This window comes from Leptonychotes weddellii, chromosome 10, assembly GCF_054177405.1.
Source record: "Leptonychotes weddellii isolate Sample4059 chromosome 10, ASM5417740v2, whole genome shotgun sequence".
Lineage (NCBI taxonomy): Eukaryota > Metazoa > Chordata > Mammalia > Carnivora > Phocidae > Leptonychotes > Leptonychotes weddellii.
The window spans coordinates 56894288-56912560 of NC_138378.1; the positions used below are offsets into that span (position 1 = coordinate 56894288).

The following is an 18273-nucleotide window of genomic DNA, read 5'->3' on the forward strand; positions in this document are numbered from 1 at the left end:
CTACTATGTGCTTTGGAAGTGACAGAGTTGCCCCTTCACGTTCCATAAGCCACCAGTCGTAAGGGCCGTTCTTACTTGGTTGTCTTACGTTTTATCTATCTCATAAAGGAGTCAGAAGCTGGTCTAGACTTCGGACATCTGGGGCTTGTCTGTTTTTGTTTGTTTGTTTGTTTTTAAGATTTTATTTATTTGACAGAGCGAGCACAGGCAGAGGGAGAAGCAGGCTGAGCAAGGAGCCCGATGTGGGACTCGATCGCAGGGCGCTGGGATCATGACCCGAGTGAGCCTAAGGCAGCCGCTAACCGACTGAGCCACCAGGGCGTCCCCTGGGGCTTGTCTGTTAAAGAATTCTCTGCTCTGGTCCTGCTTTTTCTGATCGTAGGTTGTGTACAGAGGAAGACTCTCGTAGTCATTGATAAATGACTATTTCCTCAGTTGAACTAACATCCTGGATTCTTTGGCGGTGTAAGACGTTCTTAGAGCACTTTATAGCCTTCAAAGCATTTGTCCCTGACATTCTCCCAGTTTGTGGCAGAGACACTAAGCCTCTAAGAAAGAAGTGAGTTGACCAAAGCCACGTGGCTGGCAGGTCGTATCTGTACCTTTCCATTTAGTAGGGCACGACTAAATACTGCCTCTTCTGAGTCTTTTCTTAGCATCCCCTCATTACTGTAACTCTTAGTATTTACCCCGTTCTGACTTGTGATAAAGTGTTCGCCTATGTTTGTCTCTCTTGCCATAAACCCCCTCTGAGCAGAGACTGTTAGAAATGTTGTGTCTTTCCCCACCTATCAGATTCTTCCTCTTCGGTGCCAGACTTCTGCCTGTGGCCACACCAGCACCCCGATGTCGTCTTCTAGGCTGTGGCCTTGAGGTCCCCAAGGCACTGGTGAGGCCCACAGGCACGTCATGCACACCACTGCCTTGTTTTGGACATACAAATATGAGAGAGCTTTGCACATGTAATAAGGTGTCTTACAAATCAGATATAATCTGGGCGCCTGGGTGGCTCAGTCGTTAAGCGTCTGCCTTCGGCTCAGGTCATGATCCCGGAGTCCTGGGATCGAGCCCCACATCGGGCTCCCTGCTCTGCGTGAAGCCTGCTTCTCCCTCTCCCACTCCCCCTGCTTGTGTCCCTCTCTCGCTGTGTCTGTCAAATAAATAAATGAAATCTTAAAAAAAATTTAAAAAATAAAAGTAAGGGCTGTTGTTCCATATTCAGCTTTCTTTGTGTCACCAAATTTCAGAAGTAAAGCTGGAGGTGAAAGGTGCTGTATGCTTCAGCCTATTTTCCTCCCAAATCTTCATTGCACCTTGAGTTCACCCAAGATCCCGCACGGTGGCCATAAACAGTGTCATACCGTGACGCAGGGTACAGCATGCACAGGGGAGAATTTATTTTTTTTTACTTTGCTATCTATGATTGGATTTCTAATTACTCAGGCTGAATAGAAGCAGAAAGGTCTCCTTCATATAATAACTGCCAATTATTTAGCCGCAGATGAGAGGCAGTAGTTCATTTTCGATAGTTCAGATATAAGAAGTAACATTGCCTTCCAAGGAGTTCTAAATATACTTGTCTTTGTTTTTGTTATAACCTCAGTCCATCACAGTTTAATTATTCCAACAAAATCTGCAATTTTACAAGTGTCTAGAAATGACTGGTCTAATTTCCTTCCTATGTGCCCGCGTGTCTCTCATTGAGGAAAGTCTATGTGAGTTATGGTTATGAAAGGGATCTGTACAACAGACCTATGTTCTATGGAGTATTTGTGTTAATGTTATTAAGCATTTCTAGAGGGCTTTGCATTCGCTTACTCTTTATTTCTTCTAATCCCCTTCTAGAGAAAGAGTGCACATTCTATTTCTCTGATGAGGTAAATTTGCTTGAAAAGTAAAATTTTCATTAAAAAATCTAATTTGATTATTTATTTATTGGTTACATTTCAAATAGCCTTCAGGCTCTTGAGTTCCAAAATGACTAATTAGTACAATGATAATATAGCATTCTCTTTCATTGATCTGAAAATTATACTGTCCTCAAGAGACCTGTTTGATTGGTGTATTTTGATACCAGTGCAGAAAATGTTATTTCTCACAAAAGAGTTTCTTCTCTGTGGTGGGAGAGAGCTGCGAAGCCAGCCCTGGTGTGAGACAGAGGGGACCCTGCGTGGATTTGCAGAGGAAAAAGGGAATCAGTTTCCTGTGGGATGAAGGATTTATGTTTAAGCACCAGGAGAATTCTTTGCATGTGCCTGGCACGATGCCGAATGCTTTTGTTGCATGATTTCATTTATTCCTCAGAATCCTGAGATAGTATCCTCATTTCTCATTCTGTGAAAATGGGCTATTTAATTATGGATGAGAGATTTTTAACAAGAGCACCCACCTATTCATTGCCTGGCCACGCTGAGCACACGTTTGCTCAGGAACCTAGAGTTGCCAGGTAGAATGCTAAGATGGGTGCTGTCCCTGCTTCCTCTCATGGCCGTTATTTATTCCACGCACCCATCCTACTGCATAACACTCAAACTAAATTGTAGAAACGTGTTACATTTTTTCATGGTAGCCCTCTTAAAGTAACTGGCTGGGGTACAATGTGTTCTACACGCACGCTACCTGATTTCTTCATTAATTAACGCCATGCATCAATGCCAGAGCACTGCTTTCTTCAAAACCAGTTAGAGGGCCCCTGGTTTAAAAATAAAGGGCAGGGGCGCCTGGGTGGCTCAGTTAAGCGTCTGCCTTTGGCTCGGGTCATGATCCCTGGGTCCTGGGATCGAGCCCCGCATCGGGCTCCCTGCTCAGCGGGAAGCCTGCTGCTTCCTCTCCCTCTCCCCCTGCATGTGTTCCCTCTCTCTCTGTGTCTCTCTGTCAAATAAATAAAATCTTTAATAAATTAATAAAAATAAAAGGCAAAGAAGATTGGGGATGGCATTTCCCCTCTTGTCCTGTTATAGCCAGCACCTGAGAAACCTTCCACTGCCCCCGGCTCCAGACTGCAATTATGCTTTTTGAAAGCGTCAGAGGGAAACAGAAGGGTTAACTCCCAAGTCAAGAGTTTGAGACTGGTTGGCTCAGTCTTTAAGCATCTGCCTTCGGCTCAGGTCATGATCCCAGGGTCCTGGGATCGAGCCCCGAGTCAGGCTCCCTGCTTCTCGGGGAGTCTGCTTCTCCCTCTCCCTCTGCTCCTAGCCCACTCGTGCTCTCTCTCTCTTAAATAAATAAAATCTTAAAGAAAAAGAAAAATGTCGGAAGATGACATGAAAGGAAAGTTGCCCCATGAGGGAAATGCTACAGCTAAACCGTGAGCGGAAGGTATTTTTAATAGTCCTTCAGTTCTGCATTCATGCAGTTTTAGTTGTGAAGGGGTGGTGGCCCGAGGCAAAGAATAAAGCTTCCCTGAAACCAGAGGAGAATCTAACCACGAGAAAAATGGAGTCCTGACTGTTCACTCACCAGAATGGAAATAAGCAGAATATTTGTGTTGTAGAAAGTAGTCTAAGCAAAATAGAATCTTCTGCCTTTTGTAATGGAGAGATCCTGAAACAGCCATCAATAGGACGGCCCTTCTGTGGAATTCAAAGCAGCAGTTTAAAATTATATAGTAAGCCAGGGGCACCTGGGTGGCTCAGTCGGTGAAGCGTCCGACTCTTGTTTTCAGCTTAGGTCATGATCTCAGGGTCATGAGATCGAGCCCCCAGTTGGGCTCTGCGCTCAGGGGGCAGTCAGCTTCTCTCTCTCTCTCCCTTTGCTCCTCCCCCCACTCTCTCTCCCTCTCTAAAATGAATAAATCTTTAAAAAAAAATAAAATTAGATAGTAGTCTTACATATTCTCGTTTGGAAAGCTCTCCAGGAGATACTGAGGGGTGCAAAACAACATGGATCGCTTGATCTCTTCTATGTATAGATGTTTGAATATGTACAGTTGTAGGCTTATAGATGCAAAGAAAAGAACTGAGAAGGTACACCTGAAAAGACCTACATTTGGGGAAGGGAATGGAAATTAAAGAGGAAAGGGGGATTTTTGTGCATTTACTCTTTATGTTTCTGTCTTTAAACTTGCACGCACGCGTAATTAAGAAAACAGTATCAACAGGGAAAGCAGCGATTTAAGGTCTCCGTGAAATGTGTAGTGGTTATGGTGTAGGTTCTGGAGTGAAACTGTCAGGGTTCGAGTCCCGTCTCCTTTCTACTGGCTGTACATGTTTACACAGGTTATTTAACTTCTGTGCCTCCTTTTCCTCCAGCGGAAAACAGGGATAATAGTCCTATCATGTAGCTGTTAGGAGGATGAAATAAGGAATGCAGGGGAGAGTGTCTGGATCACGACCCGGCACACAGCAAACATTCAGCATCTGTTAGTCATTATAAATTAGACTAGTCAGACGACTTGCAGCTTTAATCAGTTCTTTGTGCAAACGTCTCGGTTTAAAATGTTTCTAGTGACAGCTTTAGTAATCACGATGTATTTTCTCCAAGTTTCCTTGTGGTTGTTAATGGTATTTTCATTCTCTTAGCCCACTGGTAATCTCAAAAGGAAGAATAACAAACACAAATGGAATTATCTTGTTTCGTGTAGAGTGCCGCACGTTCTGTTTGTGGAATTCTCTTGACTTTGCTTCTTCGACCATGTAACCTTACGCACCTGTTATTAGTCAACTAAAGAGATGGGAATAATGAGGTTTTTCTCTCTTCCTTAGGAGGACTATGATCGTCTGAGGCCTTTATCTTATCCAATGACAGATGTCTTCCTTATATGCTTCTCTGTGGTAAATCCAGCCTCATTTCAAAATGTGAAAGAGGAGTGGGTACCGGAACTTAAGGAATACGCACCAAATGTACCCTTTTTATTAATAGGAACTCAGGTACGTCTGCTTTAATTTTACCCATTTAAGAAGAGTCTCTTTGGCCCATCTTGTGGTGTTGCTTTCAGACACATAGTCTTAAGTTTTAGCAAAAGATATGCATGTTTAATCTCAGTTGCAAATTATAATAAATTCTATTTATTATAGAAAAATAATAATTTGGTAAAAGTAGTGCCAAAACTGGTTTTGAAAGTGAAGTTCATTTGTTTAATCTTTTTTGGGTATGGGGGATTAAATGGGACTCCATGTTTGATTTATCTTTAAAGACTTGTAACATTACGGGACATTATTGACCTTTCTTGATTAGATTGATCTCCGAGATGACCCCAAAACTTTAGCAAGACTGAATGATATGAAAGAAAAACCCATTTGTGTGGAACAAGGACAGAAACTAGCAAAAGAGGTAATGGAACCTTAACAGAATGTAAAAATAAACGTAAAAGCAGCTTGGGTAGTAATAGAAGCTGACACTGATTGTGCATTTACTCTATGCCAGGCATTGTTTGAGTGCTGTGCGTGCATTATCTCATTTAATCCTTGCACCTGCTCGCACGGGTCTGACTACAACAAACAAGGGCTTGGCGATGTCAGATAACTTGTCAGGTCCCGTCCGTAATAAATGGCAGAGCTGGGTTGCAGGGAAGACCTGACCGCAGAGCCCAGGCACGCACAGCTGCCAACAGTATTTTCCTCTTAAGTTACCTGTAGAAAGAGGCGTCAGAAAAAGCCCTTTTAAATCTCTTAAATGTTTATACTGTGCCAAAGCAGACTCTGTCTTCAGTTAAGACTCCTGGAGTAGGTGGTAGAATGGCATATAGGATGAGTTTAAATCTGCAGCTAAAACCAAAAAATGATGGCTAGGTTTGAAAAGAACTGTGTTGAATTTTCTTCCAATCCTTTTATGAAAGATAGAAAATACTAGCATTCTAAAAAATACACCACTGTGATGTGCATAAAGCTTTTAACTTCTGTTCTCCCTCGCCCTGAAGCTAGGCTTACTTTTCTCTCTGCCCCCTAACATTATTGGATTCTATTTTTTTAGATGTGACTTTAATAGGACCTTTGTGGAAACAGAATCTAATAAGGTCTTTTTAAATGTACTATCAGGAGGCAGAAGAAAGTGAGAAAGCTTTTTGGAGAACAGTTTTTCCTAAGACAAAAGACAAATAGCTTCACTCACAAATCGCTTTAGAAATTCCGTGCATTCAGTTTCATAATCTCAGGGAGAGAAAGGGATTTCTAAAATGTCATAGAGGTAAAATTGGTAAATGAAAATCTTGGTGATTTAACTACATAAAAATTTGATACATCAAATGCCAGAGATACAATTGAAAGTCATAAAACAAACTTGACATGTGTGGCTGAAAAAATGGGTTAATATCTTAGTATGCAGGAGTTCCTTACATATAAATTAATCAGAAAAAGACCTGTGTACCCCAGTAGAAAAATGGGCTAAGAACATTAATGGAAAATTTACCAAAAATACAGATTGCCATTGAATATAGGAAATATGTTCTAAGTCCTTCGTTGTCAAATGCAAGTTCAATTTCCGCCTATAAAATTGGCAAAAAAAAAGAAAAAGAAATTAATTATAATAGCCACTGTTCCAGGGGTGCAAGGAAATGGGCACTCTCTCGTATCGTTGATCATTGAGTAAAAGCCATCTTGATAATAGGCAAAAGCCTTAAAGTCATGCACACTTTTGATCAGGCAATTCCATATGTAGGAATTTATCTTAAAATAATTATTACAGATGTGCTTAAAGAGATGGCTACAAAGTTGCTGCATTGTTTATAAAGGCCAAAAAAAAAAAAAGAAAAAGCCCCCACACCTATTAAAAATTTATACTAACACAGCTATTGAGATGTTTATATTTATTATGTAGTTTAAGGGGGAAAAAAGTGGTTGCAGAACACTAGGATCCCATTTGGAGGCCTGTTGGCAGCATTTGGGGCAGTGGGTTCCTGGGTTCCTCCTTAAAGTACTTTCGCCCGGCCCCCTTGCTTGCCCTCTCCTGGTTCTGTCCCCTGGCAATGGCCTCTCCTCCGTGTCTCAAGTCCCTGTCTCTGCATGCTGGATGCCCAGGGATCAGCATGCGGCTTCTGGAACATCTCTTCTGCAGCCACCCTCACCAGGCCCAGGTGAGCTGGTCGGTCTTGTGGTTTGAAAAGTCTGCCACTGAAGATACCCGAGTTTCTATCTCCAGCCTGACCGCTTCCCTAAACTCTGGACTCGGTTATCCAGCTCTTCACCCAACAAGTCCATCTGGGTGGCTAAGCATCTAAAAATTAACATGTCCAAAACAGAATTCCTAATCTTCTCCTCCGTGCCTGTCCTCCCAGTTACTCAGCTCAAAAACCCTGAAGTCACGCTCGACTTTGCTCTCGCTCTCCTCCTGTGCAGGCAGCCGTGCGGCAGAAGCTCTTGTCCTACCTTCACAATCCATCCGGCATCCGCAGGCTCCTCACCAGCCGCTCCTCTAACAGGCTGGTCAGGCCCCCCTCTCTCTGGCCTGGATTACCGGAACAGCTCTGACTCACCTTTCTGCTTCTGTCTGTGACCCCATGTCAGTCTGTTCTCAACGCAGCAGCCTGAGTGAGTCTTTAAAAATACAAGCTCCATCAGGTCACTGCTCTGTTCCCCAGCCAGTCACAGAGGGCCAGAGCCCTTACCGGGGCGTAGAGAACCCTGCTATGTCCCGCCCTCACTGATCGTAGTCTAGGCACATGGCCTCCTTGCTGTGTCCCCAGAGTCTCGTACCTCGGGGTCTTTGTACTTCTGCCCCTCCCTCTGCCTGGAGTGTTCTTCCCTATGGAACATTATTTTCTCACTCCGTCTAGGTCTCTGCTCAGATATCACTTTCTCAGTGAGACCCTGCCTGATCTTGTCCCCACTCCCTATCTATCTTCCTTCCCTAGACCACGTATTCCCTCCTGACATTCTACCTCTAGTAGCTCGCGGTGGTCTTCTCCCTCTAAAATGTAAGCTTCCTGAGAGTCGGGGAGACTTAATTTTGTTCCCTGCTATATACTCTCATTTGGCAAAATAAGAATGCTCAATTTCCAGTGAATGAATGAATGGAGCCTCGCCTAGAGTAGAAGCCCAAGTCCGTATCCCCGCCTCAGGGCTGCCTCACCATCTGCCTCACGGCTTGCTGTTCCCTCTCTCCCGCCGTTCTGGCTTCCTTACCATTCCCTGAACACTCCACTCATGCTCCTGCCTCAGCATCTTCCCACCTAGGGCTCTGTCTGCCTGGAAACTTTTCCCCTCCGTGGCGCTCACTGCTCACACCACTTTGTTGAGAAGCTTCCCACCTGTGTCCTGTGCACTCCCCATCTCCCCCGCTCTGTGCTCCCAAGTGCACACCACCATCTGCTCTCTGTTTCCTTGGTGGGCCCTCCCCCGGTAGGATTTAAGCAAATATAAGCATCACAGAGCGGGCACTTCGGTCTTTTGTTCAGTTCCTTGACATTATCTCCAGCACCTAAAACAGTGCTTGGCATATGGTAGGTAACCGGTAAATACTTGATGAATGACATTAATTTTCATAAAATAAGTGTGGAAGGATATACACTTAGTTTTTAGTTGGCTGTCTCTGGGTTTTTATGAATATGGATGCTGATTTCATTCCTTCTGCATAGCTGTGTTTTCTCATCTTCCTTATAATGGGGTGTTGTGTCATACCAACTGTGTAAAAAAAGATTTTATATGTTTGTGATTTCTTTTTCTCCCTCCCAGATAGGAGCATGCTGCTATGTGGAATGTTCGGCTTTAACCCAGAAGGGATTGAAGACTGTTTTTGATGAGGCTATCATAGCCATTTTAACTCCAAAGAAACACACAGTAAAAAAAAGAATAGGATCAAGGTGTATAAACTGTTGTTTGATTACGTGAGAAACCTCTTCAGTGGCCAAGGAAACTGTCCATTTCTCTCAAAGAGCATATGAAATGCTACAGCTATACCCAGACCTCTTATAAATAATGAAGCAGTTTAAAACTTGAAAAAAAAAAAACAAAAACAAAACCTGTCCTCAGAATTCTATAAAATTCATTAAGAATGTTTCTTAAAGGTCCAAGAAGCAGCAAACAGCATCTGACGCCACAATCTACTATAAATACTTTATTTCAACTAGAAGGTACAATCTCAGGGGTTTCATAGTTTAAAAAGCTACAATCACACCATGTTGTAACTACATAAAAAACAGTGCTGTAAATGGAACTGCCTGGCTTAGACCATGTACATTTCTGCACAGTCTTTATGGAATCTGCACAATGAAGTATCTTCTCCCTTTGCTCCAATTAATTGTTCTTGTATGTAAGTTGCTTTCTATTCCAGTATATCCAGAGTGGTGAAATCACAAGGCCAGCCACGTAGCCAAAGGTCGCTCCAAGCGTACAGGAGATGGGCCATACCTGAGGAGAGAATGTATGAGATCAAAAAAGAATAACTGTTTTATTATTACTTGAGCACAAGTTAAGTGTAACCTAAATATTTCTATATTAAAGCTTAATGTGCTTTCTTAAAGAATGCCAAAAGTGTAATAAGGTCATAACTGCATTTATCATGAACACTAAAAATGTACACATTCTAGTTAATGTACATTCGACTGTAACAAGGCTTCTGGCGACTGTAGATTTAGTTTGATGCTCCCCAAACTGCATGAGATACACCCTAAAATTACAAATTAAAATTCTGGGTCAGACTTTGTCATAATCCTGGACTCGATATAGCTGTCTGAAGTAGCTGGCAATTTTGTCTTTTAATTTCCACCTTGGCTTATATAATCAGATGACATGAGACGTGTGTATGCTGACCAAACTACAAGAAACTTTAAATAGTGCTAAAGAGAACAGACCTAGAATTCGAGCATGTTACATGGAATTTATAACAAAGCAACTGCTTCCATAGTAATACTGATGTTACCTTTCAGACACAGGTATTGGAACCATAGCAGAAGTTCTAGAACTACAACTTATGTACACAACTAGAGTGTCAGTTAAATGAAATACTGGCTTCTAAATACCCATTTTCTCCAGCCATACTACATTTTGCAATATTACATCAAGCAAGCCAGAAGTAAATAATGTTGATTTCTTTCATCCACAAGCAGTGCATGCTAGTCCCTAGGTGAAAGGCCCTGCTTTAAAAAAAAAAAAAAAAATTATGTTCATCTGTGAAGCTTATTTGGTATACTGGAGCCTTTTCTAATCTTTCTTTGGGGGATCAGGCCATAGAACTGTGTTAGAGGTGAACCATCTTAATTACTAGTTCTGTAACCTAATTAAGCTTCCTTGTTTGGTCTGCTACTGGATCTGCCTTGTTCCAAATGCCATGCAACAGACAATAGTGTTAGATAAAGTTTCAATGTGAACAAATTAATGCAGTTCAGAGAAGCATAATCTAACCCATAAATTTTTCTCCAGCCTTTCCTACATTTAAACTTGCTGTTGACTAAATTATGATTTATTTATGTCTTTGGTAAGCTTCTGTTAATTTCCATGACTTGAGCTAATCGCTGTGTCTATTGCACAGATTGGGTAATGGAACACTAAACTTTTATACTTGAAAATGACAGCCTTAAATGCTCGTATCAGTCACAAATCTAGGATGTACTGTCTTGTATGTGAGCTTTGTAGAGATTTTTAAAAATATAAGCATCATCTTCCCCACTGAAGAGTGGAAAGTCTACTGGATAACTAGTCAGGATCTTTCTCTCCGAACTGGACAGTGGATGTCTTCCTTCTCCCAAAAAGTGATGGTTCATATTAAGTACCATGGCCTTATGTGTGTTCAAACAGAATCTTTATGTAACTTTCTCATTTAATTTGGGTCGGTTAATTATTAGCTATTTTTAGATACAACTGAAAGGAATTGCGTAAGTCAATTAGTATATTAACTAAGTTGTCCAACACATGGTATAAAGGAATTAAGACAGTAAAGTATTATACGTTTCCAACTGGCCTTTGGGGATTTGATGGGGACTTTTTTTTTTCTTCAAATTCACCTCTGAAGCTTTTCATACTTGGTTTACTAGCCAATTAAAGTCTAGAATTTGATATGCCCTACGAGAAATGGACTAGGAATCCGGAAACACAAACTCTGGTGTCACTGTTTCCTGCCTGGGCCTCAGTTTCTTCATCTATAAACATGGGAGGTAGAACGAGAGGACCTCCAACATCTCTCCCATTTATCAACTCTTATGATTCTCTTCTTTCTTATTCACAGTATTCATTGTTGGACATTACCTTTTCAGCTGCACATTAAGATGGTAAAAATCCTGTATATAGATTATTAGAACTCTAAGCAAAGATGATTGTATCATCTGAACCTGAGGTGCCTTAGGTACTCTATTGACCTTGATGGGGTTTGGAGTTTCCCATTGCTTATTAAGAGCCTTTTCATTGCTTTGATTCCTTAGTATTTCTTTTTGCACTCAATCCTTCCTGCCACCCTATAAAAACCAAAGATTTGTTTTCTATTCATGAGCAGATTGTAGAAAAATTGCCTTATTTTCAGAAGCACGTCCTCATTAAAGACTTAAGTTTCAGCAGAAATTGAGACTAATCACTGGAACAACTAGTTCAAAGTAGTCAAATATCTGGGAAATAAAATACTTCAAAAATATCTTACTGACATGAATTTTGCTAGTCAATGCAAATACATTGCTTCAAATAAGGTCATGTATGAATGAACTTAACGTACAGTTACTTTTTTTTTTTTTGCATATAATCAGTTCTGAAATTCTTAAAAATAATTTTAGGGGCTCCCTGAAGTCTTATTTCTAATACTTTGCTAACTTGTACCCTTATTCTGTTTCTACAGATACATTTTAGGTTAGCCCATGTTGAATGATCTTATTTCCAGTAAGTAGAGCCTGAATTAATGGTTTTTATTGTGAATTAGTTACTTTAGGCGTTGCTTCCATTTGATTTTTAATTATTACTCTTAAGTACCAAATTAAATAACTGGTTTGTTGGTTGTTGTTTTTAAGTGATTGTTACTTTAACAGTGTCCCATCTTAACACATGGGGTTATAAATAAAATAATATGCATAGTTTACTATCTATGTAAAGCATTGAACTTCTTACCTTAGTAGTTTTTATTTAACACCCTATGTAAACGTTTGGGGTAATACTCATTCCTGTTTCTCAAGCTGTGAGTCTAATCACCAGCCAAGTGTGAGCACCTGCACTTTGTTAAAAAAGCACATTGTCAAAGTGTAGCGAGAATAATAATCCCTCATGAATCCTAGCCAAATTCCAATTTGGGTCACTAAATTCTACTTGAGTCACTTTGTAATTTCAGTACGGCTCTTCGTTTCCAAACATACGCACACCACACGCACGTTCCTTACACAGCCGCCGTACTGCACCTCCAGTGATGTGCCGAGATGAGTTTAAAAGTTGTGTTTAATGAGGGGTGGAGGCTTAGAACACTTGCTATTTATTCAATTCTTAAGAAATCCATGCCATCAGCAAGTTAAAATGTTGGACTGGCTTTGAAGACTATTTGCTAGTCATGAATCAGGCTTTCCTGCTTGACTTTCCTGGAATAAGGAGCCCTTAACTGTGACACATTTTGTTAAAGGAGAATTTCTTCATATATGGGCAACCTTTCTGATTTTTTATTCCCAGGACAGGGAATGGCAAAAGGAGCAGCCGAAGGGAGCTGGGGGAGGCTGCCCACTAAATCACCTTTCCTCTAAGGTTCTCATGATTGAATTTCCTACTAACCTTCTTACAAATGCTTTAAAAAATTTAAAACTACACAATGGCAACAGATCTCATATTGACTTATCGAACCATCTTAGCTTCATCTTGCATTTTCATACTGAGATCTTGGGGTTTTCCATTTAGAACTGGGTACTTGTCTTACACATAGAGATGTTTCTATTTAACATTCTTCATGCCACGAATAGGCTTAAGAAACAAAAACAACTGGTATCATCTACTGAACAGACAATCCAACTGCAATGCTACAAACATTTCTCCAAATTACAGTCATCTGAGATGGCTATATGTAATTATCTTGTTTTGTTTAAGGAAAATAGAAAACTCAAAGACATTCATGTAAAGGAACTCATTCACAAGTGTTTGCCACTACAATTACTGTCTTCTTTTTATCCAGTTTTTTATAAATTAAAAAATTCTTAACCACTAAATGGAAAGAAAAAAAAAACCCGTTGCATAACAAAAGATAATTTATCATGCAAGTGGGTAAAATTATTACAATTACTGTTAAAAAACCTATTTTAAAAAATGAACAGCTACATCACATGAACAAAGTGTCTTGCTTAGAGTACTATACTATTATCCTTTCTCAAAACCAATTGACTCCTTAACAACATTGTTTTTTCATCACTTAAACCAAAAAAGGTCAGTGTTCTCTTCAAATACTCAGCATTAAGAAAGGCCTAATATTATAGGGTCTGGGTACGTGGTACCAGCAAAAAGTTGTGTTTCTCTCAGAAATAAAACAGTTTCACCCTAATAAGCTGAAAACCGATTTCTCAATAAATACAGATTTAACTTTGTATGTTTTCTCTGTTAAACAAATCCATGTTATTGCTGGTTGAAAGACATTTCAAAATTATACAAGCTTATTTCCACCTGAAGACCACACTGCTCTCTTCTGATCAGGCATTACTGATATATCTATGTAGTGTTGGGACTTTTCAAAACATGTTCTAAGTAGTACAGAATAATGATTTCAGAATACTACTTTTTGTATTAGACTAGATTTGAGTCTCAGCTCTGCCATTTATTAAATATGTGACCCTGCGCAAGTCACCTAACCTCTCTGTACCTTGGTTTCTCATCTGTGAAATGAGGATCATCATAAAACCCACCTCACGGGGTTGCTGTACTGATTAAATGAGATAATGAGAAAATACACTAAGCAGCTCTGAGAACCATACCTATAACAGTATCTGGCACATGGCACATGTGAGCTATAAATTGGTAATTTTTAGTCCATATTCCTAACAGACATATAAGTTGTCATTACAATCTAGAACACCATTATTCCCCAAATACACCATCTCTAAAGCTATTAAGAAATTCCTCCCCAAATTTTAAATTGTAGTTTAAAAAACTGTATCTAGGGGTGCCTGGGTGGCTCAGTCACTGAAGCGTCCAACTCTTGATTTCGGCTAAGGTCATGATCTCAGGTTCCTGAGATTGAGCCCTGTGTCAGGCTCTGCCCTGAGGGTGGAGCCTGCTTAAGATTTCTCTCTGTCTCCCTCTGCCCCATCCCCCTTCTAAAAAAAAAAAAATAAAAATAAAAACTACATCTAACAGGATTCATGTTTCCTTCTTGTCAAACATGATCCACAGATTTTATATGTATATATCATACCATTTCAGGGGCTCAAAGACCCCCATCTATAGACTCCTGGTTAAGAATCCCTGTATTCTTGGGACACCTGGGTGGCTCAGTCATTAAGCATCTGCCTTCAGCTCAGGTCACGGTCCCAGGGTCCTAGGATGGAGCCCCGCATCGGGCTCGCTGCTCAGCGGGAAGCCTGCTGCTTCTCCCTCTCCCACTCCCCCTGCTTGTGTTCCCTCTCTCGCTATGTCTCTCTGTCAAATAAATAAATAAAAAACCTTAAAAAAAAAGAATCCCTGTATTCTTCATCACTCAACCCTAACAAGTACTTTTATTAACTGTTCTGGTTGTCAAAATAATACAGTGACCCTCTACATTTTGGTTCAGAATTTTAAGGATCAATTTCAGTAATGTAGATGGCATTTATTTGTTGTTATGTGATTTGAGAATAAAAGGCTTAAATCTATTTTAATTATAATCTGCACAGTTATTACTTAGGTTCCTTTAACATGTATTAAATGCAAGTAGATTTTTAATCTTGTCCTGTCACTGAAATGATACCCACAGGTTTCCGATACTACCACAGAACAGCTAGTATGGTATGTCACTGAGCATGGCAGTTTATGAGCTATTGCAGGTTTCTTAAAATGATGATCAGGTGTTTGAAATTAGACGACGATTTCTTCTGAAGTTAGTTTCAGATATTCAACGAAAGTTTTAAAATAATTGTATATAAACATTAGGCTACTTTTAAAAATACTTTCTATTTCACTTACGAGCTCTACTTTGCTTTTCTGGGAAGTAGCACAGTCAGTGGGGTGAGAATGAGCTGAGCTGCGGAGCCAGGCCAGCCACTTACTGGCTGTGTGGCCTTGGCCAGATCACTTACCAACAGAGCCTCAGTTTCCCAATGTGCAAAACAGGGATAACAGTCCCTCTTGTACTTAAAACGTGGGGCTACTGTATTATTTTAGAATTTGTCATGAAAGCTGTAAAGTACCATGCATCAGTATTATTCTGTATATGTTTTAGCTGGAAAAAACTAAACTTACGTGATCACCGATCTAAGTATTTCTTAGGTGATGGACACTAGTAGGTGATAATCAGAAGTGGCGGTTTAGAACAAATAAAATAGTTCATGAGCAATGTCATACTGTGCTGTAGGAACTATTCCCTTGCCCTGGTAATCCTCTTTAATACATGCCATTCTTCACACGAAATGTCTGGGGAGTATAAAGCTTATAAGAAAACTCTCAAAAGCCACACAACACACTGCATTATATCAGCCATATGTAGCCTCACCTCAGAAATAGAAGGGCATTTCCTCCTCCTTGCTGTTATTTTTTATAAATTTTAAGAAGTGTAATACAAAAACTGATTTTAAACCAACCACTTGGTAGACATTTGTATCATTTTTAATAGTCTCATATGAATGACTCCATTCAAAACTATTGAGCCCCTACTATGAACCAAGCAGTTAAATTGAAACTAAGATTATTTGATTTTGGATATTTAATTTTAACAACAAATTCCTAAAAAATAAGTGCTGTGATAAAATTTTTGGAAAGATATAGAATGTCACAAATATCATAGGGAAACTGTTCTGTCTGCGGATCAGAAAACCTAAAAACAGAACAACTCACAGTCATTAGGATTACTGGCTCTTTCGGATAAAAAAAGGAAGCTAGTTCGAGGCAGCTAGTTCTAAATTTCTCATAAGCTACTTTTTAATGTTTATTGTGCTTATCACAAATGTGTGTTGCATGACAGAATTCATCTTTCAAAGCCTGCTGACACTTCTACTGGCTTTAAATGATGATTTATATTTTCCTCTGTAATGGACTGTAAGTGAGGTGTTTTTCTCGATCTTCTTAACGTAAATGCTATTGTCTGATGTAGGAATACTTCATAGATGAATCTACTCATCTGGACACATTTCTCTGGTTGTAAATCTGCACCAATCCAGGTGTACTCTACCCACTCTCCCATGACCAGAGCACAGATTTAGGAAGAGCTATTTGCAGACAGGTGTGTGGTCTCCAATCTGGAAGTTCTTGTGAAAGTAACGCTACATGGTCAAGATCGTACAAATAAGTTAACCTGGCTAGCACTATTCTTTCTCACATGAAAGTCCTGCCAGCAGAGCATTATCAGCATGATTACCATACAACCCACCTTTTAAATACAAAACCATTTTCTGTCAGTTAAGTATTACAGATTTTGTTTCCATGCTTGAAACATAAATCATATTCATATAAATTAGTATTTTATTTTGGTCTGTCTATAACACTGTATAATACCTTTGATAAAAGAAACACAATTAACCTAAAAACATGCCACTCTTCAATAATTAAATTTTTATCCCTCGCTCTAACAATATTTCCAGTAATCCTTATGATCCCCAGCTTCAATTTATGAATTATCTGTAGCATCTGTGACTTTAGAAAATGAATATACATTTTCACAAATATTAAATTTGTAACCTGATAAAACTAGAGAAAACAAAGATTTTAACATACAACGATGCCTTAATTATCTGTCATGGGAATAAGTACAACTATTTTTAAACAATTTTAAATTGCTTTAAAAAAGTCTTAAATCAATTTTGCTTTTAACTTTATAGAAAGTAAGTACACTCAAAAGAGATGTGATTATCTGGTTCAATTCCATTTTAGAGGCAGCAGCACTCCAGTCCAGGGCTTAAAGGCAGTTGTGGGTTTACTAGGCACAAAAGCTTTGCATACTAACTTCAAATTCTCTCTGACAAACGTATTAAATTGTATGGTCTGAAATACATGCACCACAGTGGTCATGGCATTTATATGAAATTCTTATGTGTGGGAAGAAATGCAATACAATAACAAGCTTTTCCAAAGAGATCTAAACTATGGCCTTTAAAAAAAAAAGAGAGAAGGAAATCAGGAAAGGAAAGGAAGAAAGGAGAGAAGGAAGGAAGGAAAAGGAAAAGGAAGAAGAAAAGTTATGTTTCAGAGTCCCCAGCAAGGAAGAGAATCAGGTTTGGATCCTAAGGCTTTCTTTTATCGGCCCAGTAATGTTGAGCAACATGTGTACTCCTCTCCTCACACTTTGACATTCTTATTTGTGAAAAACCCACCTTGCACTACACTTGTTATGATTAAGTTACCTGTGGACAGTGCCAAGCCCCATGCCTGGTACATACATAGATCTACACATTTTATATTTTCTTTCTATTGCCATCTGAAATGTCGGACGGAATTGAAAACTATGTGAAATCCAATACCTTAAATACCAAAGAACAAAAAGATGAATTAAACAATCCACTCTACCAACTGAAGGACTGGCAGGCAGAATAAATAAATAACTCAAGGTGGCAATCAATGCACTTTCTAACACTTTGAGAACCCAACTAATGGAATTTGCATTTTTTTTGTAATGCTAAAAATACAGTCATTAAACAACTCCTTTTATAGTCACAAATGCCTATAACATTGATTAAGCAGTAACTATGTGTCAAGTTCTGAACTAAGTACTTTGGAAGGATTATATTATTTAATCCTCACTAGTAAGTGGCAGAGCCAGGATTTGAACCTAGTAATCTGATGCCAGAGCTCTTAATCATCGTGTTATCTGTCTACCTAGTAATAAAACAAGTGGGTTTAAAAACTTTATGACAAATTTCCTTTGCTCAGAATAACCAACAACATTTCTTAAACTTCCATTAATTTTTTTTTATCAACATGAAATACTGGCCTATTTCTGATAAAGGAAAGAATTATACCACTTTTCCAGATGAAAAGCTCATAACTATTCTATAAAATATTTAGAGCATATTAAATCTGAACCTTAATTATTGTTACCAAATAATTAAAGTCCAGTCCTGTATAATATTTAAATACCTGTTATACTTACATTGAATATATGCTTTGTACAGAGTAAGAACTTAAATACTTACTAATTAGCTATTTAGTTACTTACAGCAAATAGTTATAATGTACAGAGGTTTTCCACAGTCAAAATGTTTATTTTGTCAGTAACTATAAAACCATGAGCATTTCCTGGGAGTGAAGGAGGCTGTCTGGGTTATGGGCAATTTAA

At 39.3% G+C, this 18273-nt stretch overlaps 2 protein-coding genes and 1 long non-coding RNA gene across 7 annotated transcripts in view; 1 reads left to right on the forward strand and 2 right to left on the reverse strand.

Moving 5' to 3' along the window:
* The window catches only part of RHOQ (ras homolog family member Q), a 36454-nt gene extending 24505 nt beyond the window's left edge, over window positions 1–11949 (forward strand). Inside the window, exons 3-5 of one of the 2 annotated variants that reach the window (XM_081833512.1) lie at window positions 4704–4868; window positions 5176–5271; window positions 8607–11949. In XM_081833512.1, the coding sequence (XP_081689638.1) occupies window positions 4704–4868; window positions 5176–5271; window positions 8607–8762 (417 nt within the window). In that variant the 3' untranslated portion in view covers window positions 8763–11949. The remainder of the gene's footprint in view (window positions 1–4703; window positions 4869–5175; window positions 5272–8606) is intronic. The other variant, XM_081833513.1, reaches the window with a different exon arrangement.
* LOC145723890 (uncharacterized) overlaps window positions 1–18273 on the reverse strand; it is a 1084435-nt gene that overhangs the window by 766893 nt on the left and 299269 nt on the right. The gene's annotated exons all lie outside the window — the stretch shown is intronic.
* PIGF (phosphatidylinositol glycan anchor biosynthesis class F) overlaps window positions 8963–18273 on the reverse strand; it is a 34920-nt gene continuing 25609 nt past the window's right edge. For all 3 annotated transcript variants that reach the window (XM_081833509.1, XM_081833511.1, XM_081833508.1), the window contains exon 6: window positions 8963–9281. In XM_081833509.1, the coding sequence (XP_081689635.1) occupies window positions 9168–9281 (114 nt within the window). In that variant the 3' untranslated portion in view covers window positions 8963–9167. The remainder of the gene's footprint in view (window positions 9282–18273) is intronic.